This window comes from Heterodontus francisci, chromosome 2 (genome assembly GCF_036365525.1).
Source record: "Heterodontus francisci isolate sHetFra1 chromosome 2, sHetFra1.hap1, whole genome shotgun sequence".
In the NCBI taxonomy this organism is placed as follows: domain Eukaryota; kingdom Metazoa; phylum Chordata; class Chondrichthyes; order Heterodontiformes; family Heterodontidae; genus Heterodontus; species Heterodontus francisci.
Genome location: NC_090372.1, coordinates 102040178 through 102063650, shown reverse-complemented (window position 1 = coordinate 102063650; position 23473 = coordinate 102040178). Strand labels below are relative to the sequence as shown.

General features: G+C 43.5%; 1 protein-coding gene across 1 annotated transcript in view; it reads left to right on the top strand.

Moving 5' to 3' along the window:
- Positions 1-23473, top strand: part of tspan13a (tetraspanin 13a) — a 94932-nt gene that overhangs the window by 48509 nt on the left and 22950 nt on the right. The window contains exons 3-4 of the mRNA XM_068009337.1: positions 2795-2875; positions 13217-13330. Of these exons, the coding sequence (XP_067865438.1) occupies positions 2795-2875; positions 13217-13330 (195 nt within the window). The remainder of the gene's footprint in view (positions 1-2794; positions 2876-13216; positions 13331-23473) is intronic.

Sequence of the window (23473 nt, the reverse complement as noted above, 5' to 3'; positions counted from 1 at the left end):
TCTGTATCCCATTCCCTTGCCAAATTAGTTTAAAGCCCCCCACCCCAACAGCACTAGCAAACCTCCCAGTAACGATGTTGGTCCTGTTCTGGTTCAGGTGCAACCCATCCAACTTGTGCAGGTCCCATCTTAGCCAGAAATGGACCCAGTGATCCAGGAAACTAAAGCCCTCCCTCCTGCACCATGTATTCTGCCACGCATTCAACTGCTGTATTCTCCTATTCCTGTACCAATGAGCCCGTGGCACCGGGAGTAATCCAGACATTACAACTTTTTGAGGTCCTGCTTTTTAATCTGCTATCTAGCTTCATAAATTGTTGCAGGACCTCATCCCTCTTTTTATTTTTGTCGTTGGTACCAATGTGAACCACGACCTCTGATTTGTTCACCCGCCCCCTTCAGAATGTCCTGCAGCCGCTCCATGAAATCCTTGACCCGAGCACCAGGGCGGCAACACCCCATCTTGGAGTCACGTTTGTGGCCACAGAAAAGCCTATCTGTACCCCTGGAATAAAATCCCCTGTCACTCTAGCTCTCCCACTCTTTTTTTTTCCTCCCCTGCTGTGCACCCGTGGTGCCACAGACTTGGCTTTTGCTGCATTCCCCTGAGAAGCTATCTCCCCCAACAGTATTCAAAGTGGAATATCTGTTAGAGAGGGAGATGGACCCAGGGAACTCCTGCACTACCTGCCTAGTTCTTCTACTCTGCCTGGCGGTCACCCATTCCCTTTCTGCCCAAGCAATCTTTATCTGCGGTGTGACCACTTCCCTGTACGTGCTATCCACGATGATCACAGTTATCTTGAAAAAAATTATTCTGAAGATCCAAAAATCACCCAATAGCCCGCAGAGGATTAACTGTTTAAGATCACAGTTTTAATTATTTATTTAAAGGATTAGCTAGAATTTGATTTAAAATATCGACATGTTGAGAGAGTGTGGTCTTGGGCTTGATAAATCGAGGCATTGAGTACAAAAGCAGGGAAGTTATGCTGAACCTTTATAAAGTTCTGGTACTCCAACTGAACTATTGCGCCCAGTTCTTGTCACTGCACTTCAGGAAGGATGTGAGGGTCCTTGAGGGTGCAGAGGAGATTTACCAGAATGATTCCAGGGGTGGAGGATTTTAGTTACGAGGTTAGGTTGGAAATGCTGGATTGTTCTCCCTGAAGCAAAGGAGATTGAGGGGAGATTTAATAGAGATGTACAAGATTATGACAGACTTGGATAAGTTAGACAAGGAAAAACCGTTCCCATTAGCTGATGGTACAAGGACTAGGGGACATAGATTGAAGGTTTTGGGCAAGGGGTGCAGGGGGGAAGTATGAGGAAGAACTTTTTTACGCAGTAGATGGTAATGACCTGAAACTCATTGCACACGGGTGATGGGAACAGAGACAATCAATGACTTCAGAAGGAAATTGGAAGGCTACTTGAAGGAAATAGATTTGCAGGGCTACGGGAATCGAGCGGGGGAGTGGGACCGACTGAATAGCTTTGTGAAAGCCGCGTGAACTCTGGGCCTAACAGCTGCCTGTTTTGCCGTAGTGCATGTGCATCGATCTTTGAAGGTGGCAGGATAATCTACTTCTAATTGTGGACCAGATAGAATGCCATAGAGAACTCAAGTGTCATGACTTTTTTGCAAATAAAAATTTGTTGATTTTCCTTACTGTATTGGAAAATAAGCACAAACTCAAATCTGCTATAAATGCTGCCTTGGGTTTGGTGGTTTTGATCATCCCATAAGTAATCAAAGCATTTACTTTTATGGACTCTCAGTGCCCTAATATCTACTTGCAAGATAGGATAATCCAGTAGAGTAGCCAAACCCCACTTGTTACTTGTACTAAATTGTTTTTAGCTCATGTACTACTTCATTCTTTCTAAATGTAAACCAGACAAATGTTTTCTGCGTTGAGGCTAGATATGAATTGCTAAACTGAAAGCAAGGTGAAATTACAGAGCAGCCTTAAGGATTAGACTCCCTTTGTTCCAACAGTGCAATTTATCATCTTTGTAGTTTTGTTAGGAACCCTCCAAATTTCCCACATCAGTAGGTAATTTTACTTGGCTTAAATAATATGTCTTCCAACTATCTGAATTAGTATTTCTAACCTCTTCGCCTTAGCAATGGCCTTCACAGCTTTCCCTTTAGCAAACACGATTGCTCTTGCAGCCTTCTCCCTTGTCTTTCCTTTATCTTTCGCTAGCTGTCAGTCTCTCTATCTCTGATCTGTTCACATACAGATGGGGGTCAAAGGACTTTTCAAGTAATAGGTGTGAAATATTTTCCAATTACTTAAGCACTTTATTTTGTCTATCATTTAACTTCTGGAGGAATACTCTTTCCAGCATAGGAATTAGGCAGAGAAATGACTTTTTAAACTTGAGAATAAACATTGCTTAAAAAATATAAAATGATCATAGAATGCTCACAGTGCAGAAGGAGGCCATTTGGCCTGTCGAGTCAGTGTCGGCTCTGCAAGAGCAATTCAACGAGTCCCACTCCCCTGCCCTTTCCCTGTAACTCTGCAAATTTTTTATCTTCAGCTGCTTATCTAATTCCCTTTTTGAAAGCTGCAATTGAATCGGACTCCACCATCCTCTCAGGCAGTGCATTCCAGATCTTAACCTGTCACTGTGTGAGAGTAACTTTGTTTCAAATCTGCAGATAAATGGCTAAAAAAAAAACCTTGAAATATGATGACAAGGTTGCTGATTTTTGTTAATCTGATGTGATGTGTATTCAGCAAAAATTTTAAAGTTATATTCTTCCTTTACTACTGATTAGTATATGATCATTTTGTTCTTGGTGTTTGTAGTCCAGTTCTCGATCTCCTGTGCAAGCCTCGCACTCAATGAGAATCAACAGGTGAGAAAGTTTAGTTCTTGGTTATTTTACAAGTTCAGAAATGCTTCTCAATTTCTCCATTGTATTGATATAAATTAACCTTCCTTTGTTCTGCTTAGCCGCTGACCTGATTTATGCATTGCATTTAGCAAGCATTTTAGTTGCTTGAATATTGACCACCTCAGTTCTGAATATTAATCCCAGATCCATTAGGGGTTTTACAATTTTAGTACTGGCCAGAACTTGACCCGTGGGATAAGTCATGTCAGCTAATTATTTCTTAGAATCCTAGAATGGTTACAGCACAGAAGGAGGCCAGTAGGCCCATCATGTCAATGTCAACTCTCTACAAGAGCAACTCACCTAGTCCCACTCCCCTGCCATTTCCCTGTAGTTCGGAAAATCTTTTTTTTCTTCAGGTAATTATTCAGTTCTCTTTTGAAGGCCTCGATTTGCATCTGCCTCCAACACACACTCGGGCATTCCAGATCTTTACTACACACTGTGTATATAAAAAAAAAAGTTGTGCCTCATGTCGCTGTTGTTTCTTTTGCTAATCACCTTAAATCGGTGTCCTTTGGTTCTGGATCCTTCAGCCAATGGGAACAGTTTCTCCCTATCTGTCCAAACCCCTCATGATTTTGAACACCTTTATCAAATATCCTTTTAATCTTTTCTCCATGGAGAACAGCCCCTGCTTCTCCAACCTATCCACATAACTGACATTCCTTATCCCTGGAACCATTCTTGTGAATCTTTTCTGCCCCCTCTCGAATACCTTCATATTCTTCTGCAAGCGTGGTGCCCAGAACTGGACACAATACTCTAATTGAGGCTGAACTAGTGTTTTATATAAGTTTATCGTAACTTCTTTGTTTTTGTACACTCTGCCCCCATTTCTAAAGCCCAGGATCCTGTATGCTTTATTAACTGCTTTCTCAACCTGCCCTCTTACCTTCAATAATTCCTGCACATATACCACCCAGCTCTCTCTCCTGCACCCCCTTTAGAATTGTATCCTTTAATTTCTATTGCCTCTCTTCATTCTTCCTAGCAAAATGATTCCTTCACATTTCTCTGCATTAAATTCACCTAGCCTTTCCTTTTTGCTTTTTATTTGTTCGTTCATGGGATGTGGGCGTTCCATCCCATCCCGAACTGCCTTTAACTGAGTGGCTTGCTAGGCCATTGCTGCAGGAGTCACATGTAGGCGAGATAAAGACAGCAGATTTCCTTCCCTAAAGGACATTAGTGAACCAGATGGGTTTTTACAACAATTGACAGTGGTTTCATGATCACCATTAGACTAGCTTTTTTTAAATTCCAGATTTTTATTAATTGGATTCAAATTTCACCATCTGCCATGGTGGGATTCAAACCCAGAGCATTAGCCTAGACCTCTGGATTACTAGTTCAGTGACAATACCACTGCGCCACTGCCTCCCCTGAATATGCTCTTGAAGTTTATCACTGTCCTCCTCAAGTTTTGTGTCATCTGCAAATTTTGAAATTGTGCCCTGTACACCCAAGTCTAGGTCATTAATACTTATCTAGAAAAGCAGGGGTCCCAGCACTGATCCTTGGGAAACCCCACTATGTACCTTCCTGCAATCTGAAAAACAACCATTCACAACTGCTCTCTGTTCCCTGCCACTCAGCTGTGCTGCTACTGTCCCGTTTATTGTATGGGCTGTATCTTTGCTCACAAACCTGTTATGTGGCACTTTATTAAATGCCTTTTGGAAGTCTATGTGCCCCACATCAACTGCATTATCCTCATCAACCCTCTCGTTACCTCATCAGAAAGCTCAAGCATGTTAGTTAAACATTATTTGCCTTTAACAAATCTGTGTTGGCTTTCCTTATTTAATCCAAATTTGTCCAAGTGATTATTGATTTTGTCTGGAATTATTTCTAAACATTTTTCCACTGAGGTTAAACTGACTGGCCTGTAGTTGCTAGGCTTGTCCTTGCACCCTTTTTTGGACAAGGGTGTAACAATTTCAGTTCTCCAGTCCTCTAGCACTATCCCTGCTTCTAAGGAGGATCGGAAGATTATGGCCAGTACCTCCACAATTTCCACCCTTATTTCCCCAAATATCCTTGAACGCATTTAGCTTAGTTTAGAGATACAGCACTGAAACAGGCCCTTCGGCCCACCGAGTCTGTGCCGACCATCAACCACCCATTTATACTAATCCTACACTAGTTCCATATTCCTTCCACATCCCCACCTGTCCCTATATTACCCTATCACCTACCTATACTAAGGTAAATTGGCCATTAGCAATTTCCCCATCAACCTGCAAGTCTTTGGCATGTGGGAGGAAACCGGAGCACCCGGAGGAAACCCACGCAGACACAGGGAGAACTTGCAAACTCCACACAGGCAGTACCCAGAATTGAACCCGGGTTGCTGGAGCTGTGAGGCTGCGGTGCTAACCACTGCGCCACTGTCCTGGTTACTTATCAACTTGAAGTACAGCCAGCCTATATAATAATTCTGAAGAAGAGTCACTGACCTGAAATGTTAACTCTGCTTCTCTCTCCACAGATGCTACCAGACCTGCTGAGTATTCCAGCATTTCTTGTTTTTATTTTATATAATACTACTTTATCAATTTTTGGCTCATCCAGTATCTCCGCGACCACCTCTTTCACCATGACTTGGGCAGTATCATCTTCCTTGGGAAAAACATATGCAAAGTACTCATTTAACATGTCGGGCAACCCCCCCCCCCGCCCCCCCACCTGCCCCCCCACCTGCCAAGACTGAGGCACACATGATTTTGCCACATGAACACTAAAACTTAAAATTGCAAGCCCCTGACTGGAAAGACATTTGCATAGTAGCTAACAGAGTTGGCACAAGAGACAAAGGACCATGCTCTCACCCATTCAACCAACAATGGACTTTTGATTACCAGACAATGAAGGTGGGGGAGCTAGCATTCCCGGTTGACTGCTAAGATAGCAGAATCCACAAACACATAAGTGGTCAGACCAGTTTTAGTCACATAACTAGCTGGCTGAGATTTTTGAACTTCCAACAAGGGATTTGAGCTCAACGCTGTGTGCTCCTGGAACTGAAACAGAGCCCCCTCCTGTCTGCCTGCCTCCATCTCTTTTCCACGGCACTGAATCTTGTGAAAACAGGTGAACTTCAGAGAAAAGTTTCTGACTTGAACGAGGTTTAAGAACAACACTGGGCCCTGACGGAGCAGCAAGGCTACCTACAATCAAGTGAGCTCGAAGCACAGTAAACAAGAAACTCTTCTGATAGTACCTCAAACCCCTCTCTACTATATTTTCCTCTTCTCTTTTCTGTCCCTATTTGCATGTGTATATTGCGTGTGCATGCTAGCATGGGCGCGTCATATATCCGTAGGCATGAACCGTATTAGAGTTTGTTTTAATAAACTTCATTTTTCTCCTTGAAAACCTAGTGTGTTGGTTTCTTTGCTGTATAATTGAAAAGCTGTGAACAAGGATTCACAAAAAAGTAGGGGAGCTCAAAACACAGTATTTTTAAAAATAAAACCCTATTACAATAAGACCAGGTAAAGACAGCAGAAGACCCCTAGACGCATTTCTCGCCTGGTCACATCAAGTACCTGAGCCATGCTCCCTGCCTCCATGCATAAATCTCCTTTTATGTCCCTAATCAGCCCCATGCCTATTCCCATGCTTGTATTATTTATGTGCCTATGGAAGACTTTTACATTCCCTTTTATGTTAGCCATGAGTCTCTTGTACATTTTTGCTTCTCTTAGGTCTTTCTTCTTTCCCCCTCTCAGCCTTCTATGTTCAGCCTGGTTCTCACTTGTCATATGCACCCTTTTTCTGCTTCATTTTGCTCTGTCTCTTGTTATCCACGGAGCTCTGGATCTGTTTGCCCTACCTTTTTCCCCTTCTGAGAATGTACCTTGCCTGTACCCAGCAATCTCTTTAAAAACAGCCCATTGAGTTACAGTTTTGCCTTCCAAGCTTTGATTCCAATTTATTTGGACCAGATTCGTTTTCACTCCATTCAAGTTGGCCCTCCCACCTCGCGTGCTCCCCCCCATTAATAACTTTTAGTCTAGATTACTCCTTGTCCTTTTCCATAGCTAACCTAAACCTTATGATGCTATGGTCACTGTCTCCTAAATGTTCCACCACTGACACTTGATTCATTTGACCCACCTCATTCCCGGAACCAGATCCAACAATGCCTCCTTCCTCATTGGACTGGAAACATATAATCTAGAAGATTCTCGTGAGCACGCTGTAGAAACGCTTCTCTCACTCCCTCTTGCACTATTACTATCCTGGTCTGTATTAGGATTATTAAAGTCTCCCATTATTCAGAATGGAATACTGGTTGGTGAGTGAGATGCACTCAGAACTCCTGTACTAACTGCCTGGTCCTCCTTGACTGCCTGGCGGTCACCCATTCTCTCTCTGCCTGTGTACTCGTGTATTGTGGGGTGACCACATCTATAAATATGCTATTCACAAAACTCTCAGCCTCATGGATGCACCACAGTTATGCCAGTTGGTGTTCAAAGTCTCAAACCCAGAGCTCGAGCTGCTGCAGCTGACGACACTTCCTGCATATGTGGTCATCCATGACATGAGAAGCGTCCTGGAGTTGTCACATGAATAGGATGTGTACTCCACTGGTTTGAACTGCCCTGCCATGCCTCTATTTATTAGACTATTGAACTTGATGCTTTAAAAAAAAAAACTCCACTATCTGCTGCTTTGCTAGCATGCACACACGATATTTGCATGCAGGTAGGGACAGAAAAGAGAAGAAAAGATAAAGTGAAACAGTTTGAGGCAATATCTCCTTACTGTGCTTCGAGCTCGCTGTAGTTCTTGATTGACGATATGTTCTTGCGTTTTGTTGGGGCCCAGTATTCTTCTTAAATCTTGTTCCCTTTGGAGACTTTTCTCTCTTTGAGTTTACATGTCTTCAATGGTTTCCAAAGCTGGTGAGAGCGGGATGAGGGCAGACAGGAGAGAAGGTAATTCTTGCTTCAGTTCCAGGAGCACACAGCATTCTGAGTTCAAATTCTGTTTTTCCAGTTTAAAGCTCCCCTAGTTGGCCAGCAGGTGACCGACTGGTTTGACCAGGTCTCTTCTGTGTACTGGGACGGGGACTGGTTCCTTTGTTTCAATACCGTCTGGTACTATGCAAATGGATTTCCAGCCAGGGGCTTGCAGTTTTAATTTTCAAGTGGCAAAATCATGTGTGCCTCAGTCTTGGCAGGTGGGGAGTTTGCCTGACACCTAGTATGAATCCATTAATACAGATCAGCCCTGTCATCCATTTAAAAAGAAAAAAGATAGTTTGAGATTTTGTGTACTAATTTTCTGGAATGGTATAATGGTGCATTTCTGTATTGAAGCTACGTTGATCATGTTAGTCAGTCACATTAGAGCCAAAGGGTGATCTTTCAAGATTTTATCTGATGAAAGGAATGCTCACTTGGGTGCCTGACCATCAGTGCTGTATTTCATATGGTTGGTTACAATTTTTTTATTTTACTAATTTTGTTTTATATTTCTTACTATCCATAATTTTCCATAGCCAACATGATGCCATGTTTGATTTTCAACTTGTGTTTTCCAATCACCAGCTATTTATTTTGGGACCTCCAGTTCATCATGTTCCACAACACATTCAGCACCATGTGCTAGTTATTTTTAAACTTCATTAAACATACTGACAGAAAGTATTGCAATTACATACATTTGAGACTTTAGTACAACTTGCATTACCTTTGATATAGTAGAACGTCCCAAGCGCTTCACAGGAGCATTATCAAACAAAATCTGACACCAAGTCACAGAAAGGGATATTAGTATACATAACCAGAAACTTGGTCAAAGAGGTAGCATAAAGGAGCAGAGATAGAAAGGGAGGGAATTCCAGAGCCTCAGGGCCAGATGGCTGAAGGCATGCCCAGCAATGCTATTGCGGTGAAAATTGGGGGTACGCAAGAGGCCAGAGTCGGAGGAGTGCAGAGATATTGGAAGGTTGAAGGGCTAGAGGAGGTTCCAGAGCTGGGAAGGGGTAAGGCCATGGAGGATTTTGACAATTAGAATTTTATTCATCCAGAGAGTTTTCCCCCTCGGCTCTGAGGGGCCTAACTGTGTCTGCGTGGGTTTTCTCCGGGTGCTCCGGTTTCCTCCCACAAGCCAAAAGACTTGCAGGTTGGTAGGTAAATTGGCCTTTATAAATTGTCACTAGTACAGGTAGGTGGTAGGGAAATATAGGGTCAGGTGGGGATGTTTGGTAGGAATATGGGATTAGTGTAGGATTAGTATAACTGGGTGGTTGATGGTCAGCACAGACTCGGTGGGCCGAAGGGCCGGTTTCAGTGCTGTATCTCTAATCTTAAAAAAACTGCTTTGGCCTATGATTTTTTAAAAATTGTACCTACTCCTCTGAGAGTTCCTCCATGTTGAGGCCAATTAGGATGTTGCCTCTGGGGAAAATTGCATCGTCAGGCGCAGTGTCAACGTTGGGGTCCCGAAATCCATTGTGTGGAGAGTGAAAATGGATCTGTCATAGTTTTTAATTTTTTTTAAGATTATATTTAATGGATTATCCTATGGAACCATACTTGTTTTATCAGGTGGACTAGAAGGGTTACACACAGGCAAATAAAGCCATTGAAACTCCAAGAGTCCTATTATTATGACCAATGTGATTCTATTATTTGTGTCATTTTTTAGTCACTAAGAAATTGTAGGGAAAGGATTAAGTCTCAGATCGGCAATCTGCTCTATTTTTGGTTGATGAAACAAATTAGCCCTGTATTTCATGGAGGAGACATCAATGTATTTCAGAATTTAAAAAAAAATGTCTGGGACTGATCCAGAAATATGGACTTGCCATTAGAATCTGAAAGTTAAGTGACACTATCTCCAAAGAACCATCTTTCACCCTTCACTTTCACCCCTTCAGTTTGGTTTCAAATCTGGCACTGAGTGATGGATGTCTTTTCTGTGCCCTAAGAATCTTGTATGAAATCACTTTGATCAGTCTCTACTCGCTTTTGGATAGACAATATAAAGAAAGCTCTCACTATTCATACTAAATTGGCAGCCTCAATCAGAGGCTATAGGGATGGCTGGTGTTGGAAATGGAAATGTCAAACTGCCCCAGTAGAGGGAGCTTAACTGTTGGTTATGCTGTATTTAATTTGAGAATGTTAATGCTAACACTTGGTATTAGAAATTGTGTTTCTTTATTCAATTGTAATTTCCTTCATCTTCCTCAACACAAAATTAAACATTTTCCTCTTAATATATTTGGTTCTAATGGATTGTAGCAAAAAATGTTAGTCCCATTAGACAACTAGGGAGAAATATTTGTTCATGCAGTGCCATGAGCCACTCCCTGCATAGTCTGTGTTGATTTCCTCTTTATTGCTGAATGCCACACGGGCCGTGGTGGTAATGACCTACAATGCTGTCTGCCCCTAGGGAATTGATAGTGCTACCCAAACAGGTCCCTTCCACCACCCCCAGTTTTTATTTATTTATATTTCAAAAGCCTTGCATGGGAATGCATGCTCTGCCTACAAACTTTTCTCCCTGCTATCAGAATTTTTGTGTGATGTTTTTGGGACCACATTGTGACATTACTTTGAAAATATTTATAATGAAAGTTCTTAGATCAGCAGATGCCTGGCACAGTGCTGATGCAAGCCTCCTACCACTTGTGGCACAGTGATGCAAGGTAGCCATGTGCACACCAATTGTTCTCTTTTTGCAAGCATTTTTCTATTGAACGAGACCGTCAATTTTTTAAAGGTAAATAATTCCCCCTGCCCCACCCTTCAATATTTTCTCAAAAATTGTTATTTTCCTCGCTGCCTTTTATCTGGCTCTGTACCCTTCTTCAAAATGAAGCTATGGCCCCATAGCTAGGCCAGGGCCTTCCTATCTTCTATTTGCCATCCCTAACTTACCTGTTGACTTCTCTACTCAGTTCCCAAACTGCCATGGTAGTCCAACATTGAGTCAAGGCCTGCTGCTTGTTATTTGCTGGTCCCAGTCTGCCCTGCACCTCCTGCATTCCAATACATTGCTGTGTTGGTTCTGGCCAGAAATCTATTTCTGGGCTAAAATCTATTTCTCCACTGCCTTCTGGGCCTAACTATGAACTCTCCCTTTGCTGCTGCTTTCTACAAGACCATATTCTCAGCTGGATTGCATCTGTTTTAATACCTGGTCTGTTTCTGCAGACTCGGTTTTCTGAATCACCGCCGGAAAGTTTTCACTATACATTGAGGTGCTTCTGATCTGTTCCTGCTAGTTCTTGCCCTGTTCTGGGTTCTGTTCCTTTATTACTGAATAATCTGTACTTTTTCTGCTTTCCACTTGCTTTCCATGGTAGCTGACTCCACTCATCCTTCACTCCTCAGTCACCCTTCCCTGTACTGAGTTGGACCAGTGCACCTCCTGATTTTGTATTCTTTTGTGCTCCCTACAGTTTTTTCTTGGACCAGCTTCCTCGTCAGTACTAATCCCATAGATTTATCTTTCATCCTCTACTGTATCCCTGGACATTAATGCTCTTGGTTCTTGAGTTTCATTCCCAATGCCCCTTACTCCTCTTCTGGTATAATAGATCTGCTGATGCACATCCACTGGACCCTTGGGTCAAGTCTGCTGGCTCATAATTGACTCTCCACTCATCTTGGGCCTCTGTTTCCCACTGAACAACTTCCAGCAGTATTCCAGCACGGATACTCTGCCCTATATTCATTTCTTCTCCACAACGGCTCGCATTGGTACCAACGATATAGGTAGAAAGACGGATGAGGTCCAGCAACAAGAATTTAGGGAGCTAGGTAGCACATTAAAAAGCAGGACCTCCAAAGGTTGTAATCTCTGAATTACTCCCAGTGCCACGTGCTCATGAGTATAGGAATCGGAGGATAGAGCAGATGAATGCGTGGCTGAAGGGATGGTACAGGAGGGAGGCCTTTAGTTTCCTGGATCACTCGGTCTGTTTCTGGCAAAGGTCCGACCTGTACAAGTCTGATGGATTGCACCTGAACCGGAAAGGGACCAACATCGTTGCTGGGAGATTTGCTAGTGTTGTTGGGGGATTAGGGAGGGGTGGGGGAGAGGCGGTTTAAAATAATTTGGCATGGGGATGGGATACGGAGTGGAGGTACAGTAGGGAGTGATGCACAGCCAAATATAGAAGAGAACTAAGTCAGTCTGGAAGGCAGAGCAAATATAAACTGGTGAGGGCACAAGTGAATAATGCAAGGTTGGACTGCATCAATTTTAATGCAAGGAGTCTTACAAGTAAGGCAGATGAATTGAGGGCATTGATTAACACATGGGAATATGATATGACGGGGGAGGGGGTTGTAAAAGAGGAGGTGGCATCAAGGAGTCAATTACTGCAGTAAGGAGGGATGATATCTTCGAAGGTTCCTCAAATGAGGCCACATGGGTAGAACCTAAAAACAAAAAGGGGGCAATCACTTGGCTGGGAGTGTACTACAGGACTCCAAACAGTCAGGGAGAGATAGAGGAGCAGATATGTAGACAAATCTCAGACAGCTGCAAAAATACCAGGGTAATGATAGGGGATTTCAACTTCCCCAATATTTGAGGAGATAGTATTAGTAATTGAGGTATACAAAATTGAGGGGCATAAATAGGGTAGATAGGAAGACACCTTTCCCTTAGCGGAGGTGTCAATAACCAGGGGGCATAGATTTAAGGTAAAGGGCAGGAAGTTTAGAGAGGATTTGAGGAAAGACTTTTTCACCCAGAGGGTGATTGGAATCTGGAACACACTGCCTGAAGGGGTGGTAGAGGCAGGAACCTCACAACATTTAAGAACTATTTAGACGAGCACTTGAAATGCCACCGCATACAAGGCTATGGTTTAAGTGCTGGAAAATGGAATTAGAATAGATGGGTGCTTGATGGCTGGCACGGACACTATGGACCGAAGGGTCTGTTTCTGTGCTATATAACTCTATGACTCTAACTGACTGCAAACCCGATTCATCAATGCTCCAAACTGATTCCACCCTGTCCTACCACAGAGGCTCAGACTTCAACTTTGGACTCAAATTATACTGTCTTATCCCTATCCTTTGTTTATGGCCAGGATGCTGAAGTACATAAAGTTAAGATGGGAGCAAGTTGATATTGTAGGAGGCGTTTTCTTTTGGCTAAGACATTAAATTGAGGCCCTGTCTGCCTGTTTTATCATAATTTCTGAAACTCTTTGTGGATGCCCTGAGACTTTAATGAAGCACTTTATAAATGTAAGCTCTTTTTGCCAATTGCTACATTAAAATGCAAGATAACATTATTGTTTTCTTTCAGAACCACTTTCTGGAAGTCGGATGGAACAAATCTGTGGAAACCAGAAGGGATGTCGAGGGATATTTAAACTGCTGTGGCTTTAACGAAGTGAACCGAAATGAAACCTGCAACGCTGTAAGTGCAGAAAATGTAAATTAGAGCATGGAAGTAGGATGCCAATCTCATGAGCTGGAGAAAAATGTTTGGACCAAAAAATTGAACCAACTAACTTTCAGAAGTGTGGGAGCCAGGAGATGGTATGAGAGGGGATGACCAAAGTACACAGAGAGCTTGGAGAAACGGATAGCACTGGAGTAGGAAATAGTAAGATATTAGGTGGGGCCAGAGTAAGAGGGAATGTATTAAGTTCTAAATTAGAGTCACAGTGCATTTATGTGAATGCGTGGAGTGTGGCAAATAAGGTTGGTGAGCTGCAGGTGTAGGATGCCACAACAACATCTATTTCTACATGGCTATAACTGAGACCTGGCTCAAAAAAGGGCAGGACTGGGTAGTAAATATTCCTGGCTACAAGTTGTTCAGGGAAGGAAAGAAAGAAGGAGGAGGGGTAGCAGTATTGATTAAGGAGAATATTACAGTGCTGGAGAGAGAGAATATTCTCGAGGGTTAAGGAGAGAATCTATCTGGTTAGAGCTAAGAAACAATAGAGTTACCATTAATTTGCTGGATGTGTTCTATAGGCCACCAACTAGTGCGAAAGAAATCGAGGAACAAATTGGCAAGGAAACTATAGGGAGGTGCAAGAATTATAGAGTAGTTATAATGGACTTTAATTATCCCAGTCTATATTAGGATAATTTTAGTGTAAAAGGAAGAGAGGGGCAAGAGTTTCTAGAGAGTGTTCAGGACAATTTTCTACATCCGTATGTTTCCAGTCCAACGAGGAAGGAGGCATTGCTGGATCTGGTTCTGGGGAATGAGGTGGATCAATTTAGGGAACAGTGAACATATTTAGGTTGGTTATGGAAAACGAAAAGGAGCAATCCAGAGTAAAAACAATTGATTGGGGGAGGGTCAACTTCAGTGGGGTGAGAACGGATCTGCCAGGTAAATTGGAATCAAAACTTGGCAGGCAAAACTGTAGTGGAACAATAGGCTGCCTTTAAAGAGGAGGTAGTTCAGGTACAGTTGAAGTATATTCCCACAAGGGGAAAGGTAGGGCAAATAGATCCAGAACTCCCTGGATGACAAAAGAGATAGAGAGTAAGATGAAGCTGAAAAAGGGTGTATATGGCAGATGTCAATTTGATACAGTTGAGAACCAGGCTGAATATAGAAGATTTGGAGGGAAAGTGAAAAAACAAATATTTCTGTTTCACTTCCACTCCTGAATTTTTTTATATTCAGCTTCATTGTCACTTGTATTACCAATCTGACATCTGTAACAAACCCCCATTTTTTCTGCTTCGTGTTCTGAGATCTTGAGCTCAAGTAACGTAAGTTGAAGGCACTTCCCCTCGGAACTGCTTATTTGCGTCAACATCTGCAACTCAAAATATAATGCAGGAACCACGTATCACTAACCCTTCTTGCTATAAATGTTAATCAAGTTATAAAGTTATATTTTCACCTATATAAATTGCAGGTCCTCCCTTCTCCTCTGCTCCTAAATTTCTGCTATGGAAATACTGTTTTCACTTGGGTCGCACACCACTGCATTATTGGCATGCTCTATTTTGACATCGCGCAAATATGGTTCTGATCTCAGAATCTTACAAACCTTATGCCCAAAACCTTGTGTGTATTTTTAGTAATCAAAAATTACTTTATTTTCACACAAAATGCTTTCTGGTTTTATGTAGCTGATAGTGACCAGCTGGATGCATGTGTGCTGGATTTTCAGGGGGAATAATTAATTTGTTCCCTGTGTGTAACAGCATTTGGGCTTCATTTATATTCCAGCTTTTGCATCAGTATGAAGCAATTTGGTTTTGCACCAGTCCAAAAGATATAGTAGAAACTTGCACTGAGGCTTCCAGGTGGAGTGAAGTGGAACTTTCTTGTTGGAAACTGTTTAGCACAGTTGCTTAGTTTGCAATGTTAATGCACTTTTAGTTATGCTCATTAAGGTTTCATGCAAAATTGTGAGTTCAGAATTTCAAATTCAAAAATTCAGAAGGTGGTTACAGTTTCAGTAGAAATAAAAAGTTATGAGAGGAAATTTGTGTCTCTTGGCTCAGTGGAAGCACTCTTGCCATTAACTCAGAATTTTCTTGCTCCATTCTGGACTTGAGGACAGAACATAGGCTGACACTTCAGTGCAGCAGAGATGGATTACTACCTTGTCAGATGTGCCGTCTTTTGGTTAAGACGCTAAACTGAGTTCCCACCTGCCCCTTCAGCTATATATAAAAGGTGCTGTGGTACTCTCTGAAGTGGTGTAGGGAGTCCATCTTTAACTTCTGTGTTTGACTACATAACAACTGTGACTGCAGTTCAGAAATAATCTATTGGTTGCTAAGTGTATAATGTCCTACACATTTTCAGCAACTTCAAATCTAATGAGCTAGGATTTTACTTTTGAACGACCATCATAGAACAAGTTCACATAATTTCTCCTGCAATATTTCTTAAATCACTTCTGCATTAAGTATGAATTTCCAGCTAAAATCTGACTAGCTGTGATTTCATGTAATGGGCTATAATTAAACATAACGGGCTATATCTAAGTGACTCCTGACAAGTCAGAACATGTGCAGAGTGATCGCAGACGTCATCAGTGCGTGTGAACATTTGCCAGCTTGCCAGTATGAATGCACGCCCTGACATCACTACGCAATGGTGCCATCATTCCTCAATAGCTTCCATCAGCAGCTCCATTCCCCTGCACAGTATCTCGCTCCCTCCTGTCATCCCAGCTTCAATTGCGGCTTTCAATTTCCCGCTCCATCCTGCCTCACCACTGCCTTCCTTCGGCCACTCACTCCTGGCTTCACTCTCCCTCCTTCTCCCGCCCCACGGTCCCGGCCTCGACTCATCCACCTTAAACCGATCCCTCCCTGTCACGCTGTTTGAAGAAGCGGTGGGGGGCGGGGAGCAAGCCACCGAAGCAGCAAGTCAGGTAGCTAGCGGCTGAGGGGTGACGCGGAAGCCAGTGGCCAAGAAGAGGGAAGCGGTGAGGCCTGGATCAAGCAGCCAGGGTTGTGGGGGAGGGAGCCGGCCTCAAGTGGCTGACGTGGGAAGCGGTGAGGGCGGGAGTGAGTGCCTGAGGGAAGGTAGCGGTGAGATAGGGAACGAGTGGCTGAGGGGGGAGAAGGAGCGAGTGAGTGGCGAGCAGACGGGCATGGGAGGGAGCAATGAAGAGAAGCGTGATGGTAGGAGGGAACAGGTACTGTTGGGGATTTGGGTTTAAGGCTGCGTTTGCTTTTTGTGACAAATTGAGCAGTGCCATCTTTATTATTGACAGCTGCCTGAGATGTCACAGACAGTGACTTTTCAGTGGATGAGGCTGCATTTGCGCATGTGCCATTACTGCACTACCTAATGGTTGCATTGTCAGCAAATGCAGCCATAATTAAATTGTCTTCCTCTTTTCTCCTGGCTTACTATGGAAAGGATTAATTGATCAAACAAATTAACAATCTGATTGAGGAAATTGGTTGGCAAAGTTAGTGAATTCAGCAGCATGGTGGAGCTGAATTGACACAGCTAATTTAGAGATTCTTTTTCCTTTGATGGGATGTGAGCGAAGCTGGCAAAGCCAGCATTTGTTCCCCATCCCTAATTGTCGTCGTCGAACCTCTGCAGTCCATGTTGTGTAGATACGCCCACAGTGCTGTTACAGAGCGAGTTCCAGGATTTTGACCCACGGTCAGTGATGGAATGGCAATATATTTCCAAGTCGGGATGGTGTGTGGCTTGGGGGGGAGCTTGCAGGTGGTGGTGTTCTCATGCATCTGCTGCTCTTTGGTATTCTTGGTGATAGAAGTCATGGGTTTAGAAGGTGCTGCTGAAGGAGGCTTGACGAGTTTCTGCAGTGCATCTTATAGATGGAACACACTGCTGCCACTGTGCACTGTTGGTGGAGGGACTGAATGTTTAAAGTGGTGTCTGGGTTGTCAGTCAAGTGGTGTGCTTTGTCCTGGATGGTATCAAGCTTCTCAAGCATTGTTGGAGCCTCACTCATCCAGGCAAGTGGGGAGTATTCCATCACACTCCTGACTTGTGCGTTACAGATGTGGAGGAGTCAGGAAGTGAGTTACTCGCTGCAGAATTCCTAGCCTCTGACCTCCTTGTAACTACAGTATTTCGGTGGCTGGTCCAATTCAGTGACTGCTCAGTGGTAACCCCAGGAGCTTTATGGGGGAGTCGGTGATGCTAATGCCATTGAATGTCAAGGGGAGACCGTTAAATTCTCTCTTGTTGAGATGGTCGTTGCCCAGCACTTGTGTGGTGCGATTGTTACTTGCCACTTATCAGCCCAACACTGAATGTTGTCCAGGTCTTGCTGCATGCAGGTGCAGACTGTTGCAGTATCTGATGAGTGTCAAATGGTGAGAAATAGTCAAATAGTCATGAATGGTGCTGAACACTCTGCAATCATCAGCAAACTGCTGTATAGTTGTTGCTATTACGGAGACTTGGTTGAGGGAAGGACAGGATTGGCAGCTAAATGTTCCGGGATTTAGAAGCTTCAGGCGGGATCGAGGGGGCTGTAAAAGGGGTGGGGGAGTTCCATTACTGGTTAAGGAGAATATTACAGCTGTACTGTGGGAGGACATCTCGGAGGGGTCATGCAGCGAGGCAATATTGGTAGAGCTTAGGAATAGGAAGGGTGCAGTCACGATGTTGGGCGTTTACTCCAGGCCTCCCAACAGCCAGCGGGAGGTAGAGGAGCAGATATGTAGACAGATTTTGGAAAGATGTAAAGGTAACAGGGTTGTAGTGGTGGGTGATTTTAACTTCCCCTATACTGACTGGGACTCGCTTAGTGCTAGGGGCTTGGATGGGGCAGAATTTGTAAGGAGCATCCAAAAGAGCTTCTTGAAACAATATGTAGATAGTGAATCCAGCATTTCTTGTTTTTGTTTCAGATTTCCAGCATCCGCAGTATTTTGCTTTTATTATTATGTAGATAGTCCAACTGGGTAAGGGGTCGTACTGGACCTGGTATTGGGGAATGAACCCGGCCAGGTGGTCGAAGTCTCAGTTGGGGAGCAGTTCAGGAACAGTGACCATAATTCCGTAAGTTTTAAGGTATTTGTGGATAAGGATAAGAGTAGTCCTCGGGTGAAGGTGTGAAATTGGGGGAAGGCTAATTATAACAATATTAGGCAGGAACTGAAGAATTTAGATTGGGGGCAGCTGTTTGAGGGTAAATCAACATCTGATATGTGGGAGTCTTTCAAACATCAGTTGATTAGAATCCAGGATCGGCATGTTCCTGTGAGGAAGAAGGATAAGTTTGGCAAGTTTCGGGAACCTTGGATAATGAGGGATATTGTGAGCCGAGTCAAAAAGAAAAAGGAAGTATTCGTAAGGGCTAGAAGGCTGGGAACAGACTAAGCCCTTGAATATAAAGACAGTAGGAAGGATCTTAAGCAAGGAGTCAGGAGGGCTAAAAGGGGTCATGAAAAGTCATTGCCATCAGGATTAAGGAGAATCCCAAGGCTTTTTATACGTATATAAAGAGCAAGAGGGTAACCAAGGAAAGGGTTGGCCCACTCGAGGACAGAGATGGGAATCTATGTGTGGAGCCAGAGGAAATGGGCGAGGTACTAAATGAGTACTTTGCATCAGTATTCACCAAAGAGAAGGACTTGGTGGATGATGAGCCCAGGGAAGGGAGTGCAGATAGTCTCAGTCATCTCATTATCAAAAAGGAGGAGGTGTTGGATGACTTTCAAAGCATGAAGGTAGATGAGTCCACAGGGCCTGATGGCATCTACCCCAGAATACTGAGGGAGGCAAGGGAAGAAATTGCTGGGGCCTTGACAGAAATATTTGTATCCTCATTGGCTACAGGTGAGGTCCCAGAGGACTGGAGAATAGCCAATGTTGTTCCTTTGTTTAACTAGGGTAGCGAGGATAATCCAGGAAATTATAGGCAGGTGAGCCTTATGTCAGTGGTAGGGAAATTATTAGGGAGGATTCTTCGGGACAGTATTTGCTCCCATTTGGAAACAAATGAACTTATTAGCGAGAGGCAGCATGATTTTGTGAAGGGGAGGTCGTGTCTCACTAACTTGATTGAGTTGTTTGAGGAAGTGACGAAGATGATTGATGAAGGAAGGGCAGTGGATGTTGTCTATATGGACTTCAGTAAAGCCTTTGACAAGGTCCCTCATGGCAGACTGGTACAAAAGGTGAAGTCTCACGGGATCAGAGGTGAGTTGGCAAGATGGATACAGAACTGGCTCGGTCATAGAAAACAGAGGGTAGCAGTGGAAGGGTGCTTTTCGGAATGGAGGGCTGTGACAAGTGGTGTTCCGCAGGGATCAGTGCTGGGACCTTTGCTGTTTGTAGTATATATAAATGATTTGGAGGAAAATGTAGCTGGTCTGATTAGTAAGTTTGCGGACGACACAAAGGTTGGTGGAGTTGCGGATAGTGATGAGGATTGTCAGAGGATACAGCAGGATATAGATCGGTTGGAGACTTGGGCAGAGAAATGGCAGATGGAGTTTAATCCGGACAAATGTGAGGTAATGCATTTTGGAAGATCTAATACAGGTGGGAAGTATACAGTAAATGGCAGATCCCTCAGGAGTATTGACAGGCAGAGAGATCTGGGCGTACAGGTCCACAGGTCACTGAAAGTGGCAACGCAGGTGGTTAAGGTAGTCAAGAAGGCATACGGCATGCTTGCCATCATCGGTCGGGGCATAGAGTATAAAAATTGGCAAGTCATGCTGCAGCTGTACAGAACCTTAGTTAGGCCACACTTAGAATATTGCGTGCAATTCTGGTCGCCACACTACCAGAAGGACGTGGAGGCTTTGGAGAGGGTACAGAAGAGGTTTACCAGGATGTTGCCTGGTCTGAAGGGCATTAGCTATGAGGAGAGGTTGGATAAACTCTGATTGTTTTCACTGGAACGACGGAGATGGTGGGGCGACATGATAGAGGTTTACAAAGTTGAGTAGCATGGACAGAGTGGATAGTCAGAAGCTTTTTCCCAGGGTGGAAGAGTCAGTTACTAGGGGACATAGGTTTAAGGTGCGAGGGGCATAGTTTAGAGGGGATGTGCGAGGCAAGTTCTTTACACAGAGGGTGGTAAGTGCCTAGAACTTGCTGCTGGGGGAGGTGGTGGAAGCAGGTACGATAGCGACGTTTAAGAGGCATCTTGACAAATACATGAATAGGATGGGAATAGAGGGATACGGTCCCCGGAAGTGCAGAAGGTTTTAGTTTAGACAGGCATCAAGATCAGCGCAGGCTTGAAGGGCCGAATGGCCTGTTCCTGTGCTGTACTGTTCTTTGATCTTTGTTCAAACATCCCCACTTGTGACCTTGTGTTGGAGGGAAGGTCATTGATGAAGCAGCTGAAGATGGATGGGCCTAGGAGAGTACCCTGAGGAACTCCTGCAGTGATGTACTGGGGCAGAGATGATTGGCCTCCAACAACTGCAGCCATCCTCCTTTTGTGCTAGGTATGACTCCAACTAGTGGAGAGTTTTCCCTCCCCCCCGATTCCCGTTCACTTCAATTTTCCTTGGGCTGCGTGATGCTGCAGTCAAATGCTGCCTTGATGTCGAGGGCAGTCATTCTCATATCACCTCACCTCATTTGGTGAAGAATTCTGAGCAGCTAAGGGGGGCAAATGTGGGCTTAGTAGTGTTGTATTATCTCTTTCTATACTAATACAAACAGTTGAAGGGCAGGCATAAAGGTTTGAATACGGCGCTTTAATGGAGACGTTTTTCAGTTTACATGTGCTAACTGCAAGAGAACTGAATCACATGTTGCGTCACGTCCTGTGATGACACGTATTTGCATAAACATATGTTAAAATGATATCTAACATACTAACAAATACACTATCACAACATCCCCCTTCCCTTAAATGACAATCCCATATACTATAACATTAATATGTACATGAATAAGCGACCCTTATGAGATGCAAGAAATTTGACAGCTATAACACTCTTTACTTTCAACTGTAACGAGAACATTTGGAACTCTCCTCTTCAAGGTGTTGTCTATGTTTGGAACCATACTGCTCATTGGATGGTTCGACCAGACCTTGGGACAATGTCATGTGGGTGTGTTCTTGAAGTGTTTGCCCTCTGTTCCTGAAGACTGTGTTTGGGAGGATTGTCCTTAGTTGTCAGTGTTTCTTGTCTCTTCATCTTCAAAACATATGTGTAGACGATGCTGGTTGGTCGCTTTGTGCATGGTTGGCGGAGAGTCCCCTGGGGTGAGATTGATTTCTTCGTAGTACTGCACTATTTGGTGGTGTCACCTCATCCGAGCTTGGTTCTTTGCATACCTTGGACACCTGTCCTGGGAACTATATCTGTTCTTGTTTGTGAAGACCCTTACCTTCTGGCCAGTGTATATTGGCAATAGTTCTGCACCCGCATGCATGTCATCTGCGTCTTTCACCTTGTCTTGTTTTTGATGTAACCGGTCTATGATCAAGGACAACTTGATGGTGTGGTTCTCACCGGTCAACCAAACATAATCTCAGGAGGACCAAGAAACTGATAAAGGGATAATAGAATTTGGAAGTAAACTAAAAAATGAAAAATAAAAACGGAAAGCTTCTATAGGTATGTAAAAAGGAAAAGATTAGCAAAGACAAATGTGGGCCCATTACAGGCAGAGACAGGCGAATTTATAATGGGGAATAAGGAAATGGCAGAGAAACTAAACAAATACTTTGAGTCTTACTTCATGGTGGAAGATGCAAAAAACCTCCCAGAAATACCAGCGAACCAAGGGACCAGCGAGTATGGGGAATTGAAAGAAATTAGTGGAACTGAAAGTTGGTAAATCACCTGGACCTGATGATCTTCATTCCAGAGTGTTGAAAGAGGTGGTGGTAGAGATAGTGGATGCATTGGTGGTCATCTTCCAAAATTCTATAGTTTCTGGAATGGTTCCTGCGGATTGGAAGATAGCAAATCTAACCCCACTATTTAAGAAAGGAGGAAGAGAGAAAATGGGGAACTACAGACCTGTTAGCCTTACATTAGTCATAGGAAAATGCTAGAATCTATTATAAAGGATGTGATAACTGGACACTTGGAAAATAACGGCAGGGTTGAGCAGATTCAAATGGATTTATGAAAGGGATATCATGTTTAACACACCTGTTGGAGTTTTTTTGGCGATGTAGTTAGCAGGGGTAAGGAGGAAACCACTTGTGGTGTATTTGGACTTTCAAAAGGCTTTCTATAAGGTCCCACACGAGGTTCATAAATAAAATTAGAGCATGTGGGATTGGGGGCAATATACTGGCATAGATTGAGAATTGGTTAACGGACAGAAAACAGAGTGGGAATAAACGGGTTATTCTCAAGTTGGCAGGCTCTGACTAGTGGGGTACTGCAAGGATTAGTGCCTGGCCCCAGCTGTTCACAATCTATATCAATGATTTTGGCTGTGGGGACAAATTTAATATTTCCAAGTTTGCTGATGACACAAAACTAGGTGGGAATGTGAGTTGTGAGGAGGATGCAAAGAGAAGATTTAGACAGGTGAAGTGAGTGGGCAGGAACATGGCAGATGGAATATCTTGTGGAAAACTGAAGTTATTCATTTTGGTAGGGAAAACAGATCGAGTAATTCTTAAATGGTGAGAGATTGGAAGTTTTGATGTCCAAAGGGACTTGGATGTCATTGTTCGAGTCACTAACGTGCAGGTGCAGCAAGCAATTGGGAAGGCAAATGGTCTGTTGACCTTTATTGCGTTACAAAAGTGACTTTTGTTAAATGTGTTTTTTGAGGATTCATTTTTGAAATACGGAAGAAATGTTAAACTTTGGGGTTTTCAAAGGGGGTCATGTAAAGGCCACTTAACTTTGGAAAAACAGCCCCTGGAAATGTTTTTAGAGAATTCCAAAGATTCCCCACCCTCAGTGAAGAAATTCCTCCTCTCAGCCCTAAATGGCTTGCCCCTGATTCTGAGATTGTGTCCTCTGGTTCTGGACCCCTCAGCCAGGGGCAACATCCTCCTTGCGTGTACCCTGTCGAGCCCTGTAAAAATTTTGTATGTTTCAATGAGATCACCTCGCATTCTTCGAAGCTCTAGAGATTGCAGGCCCAGTCTCCTCAGTCTCTCCTCATTAGGACAATCCTGCCATCCCA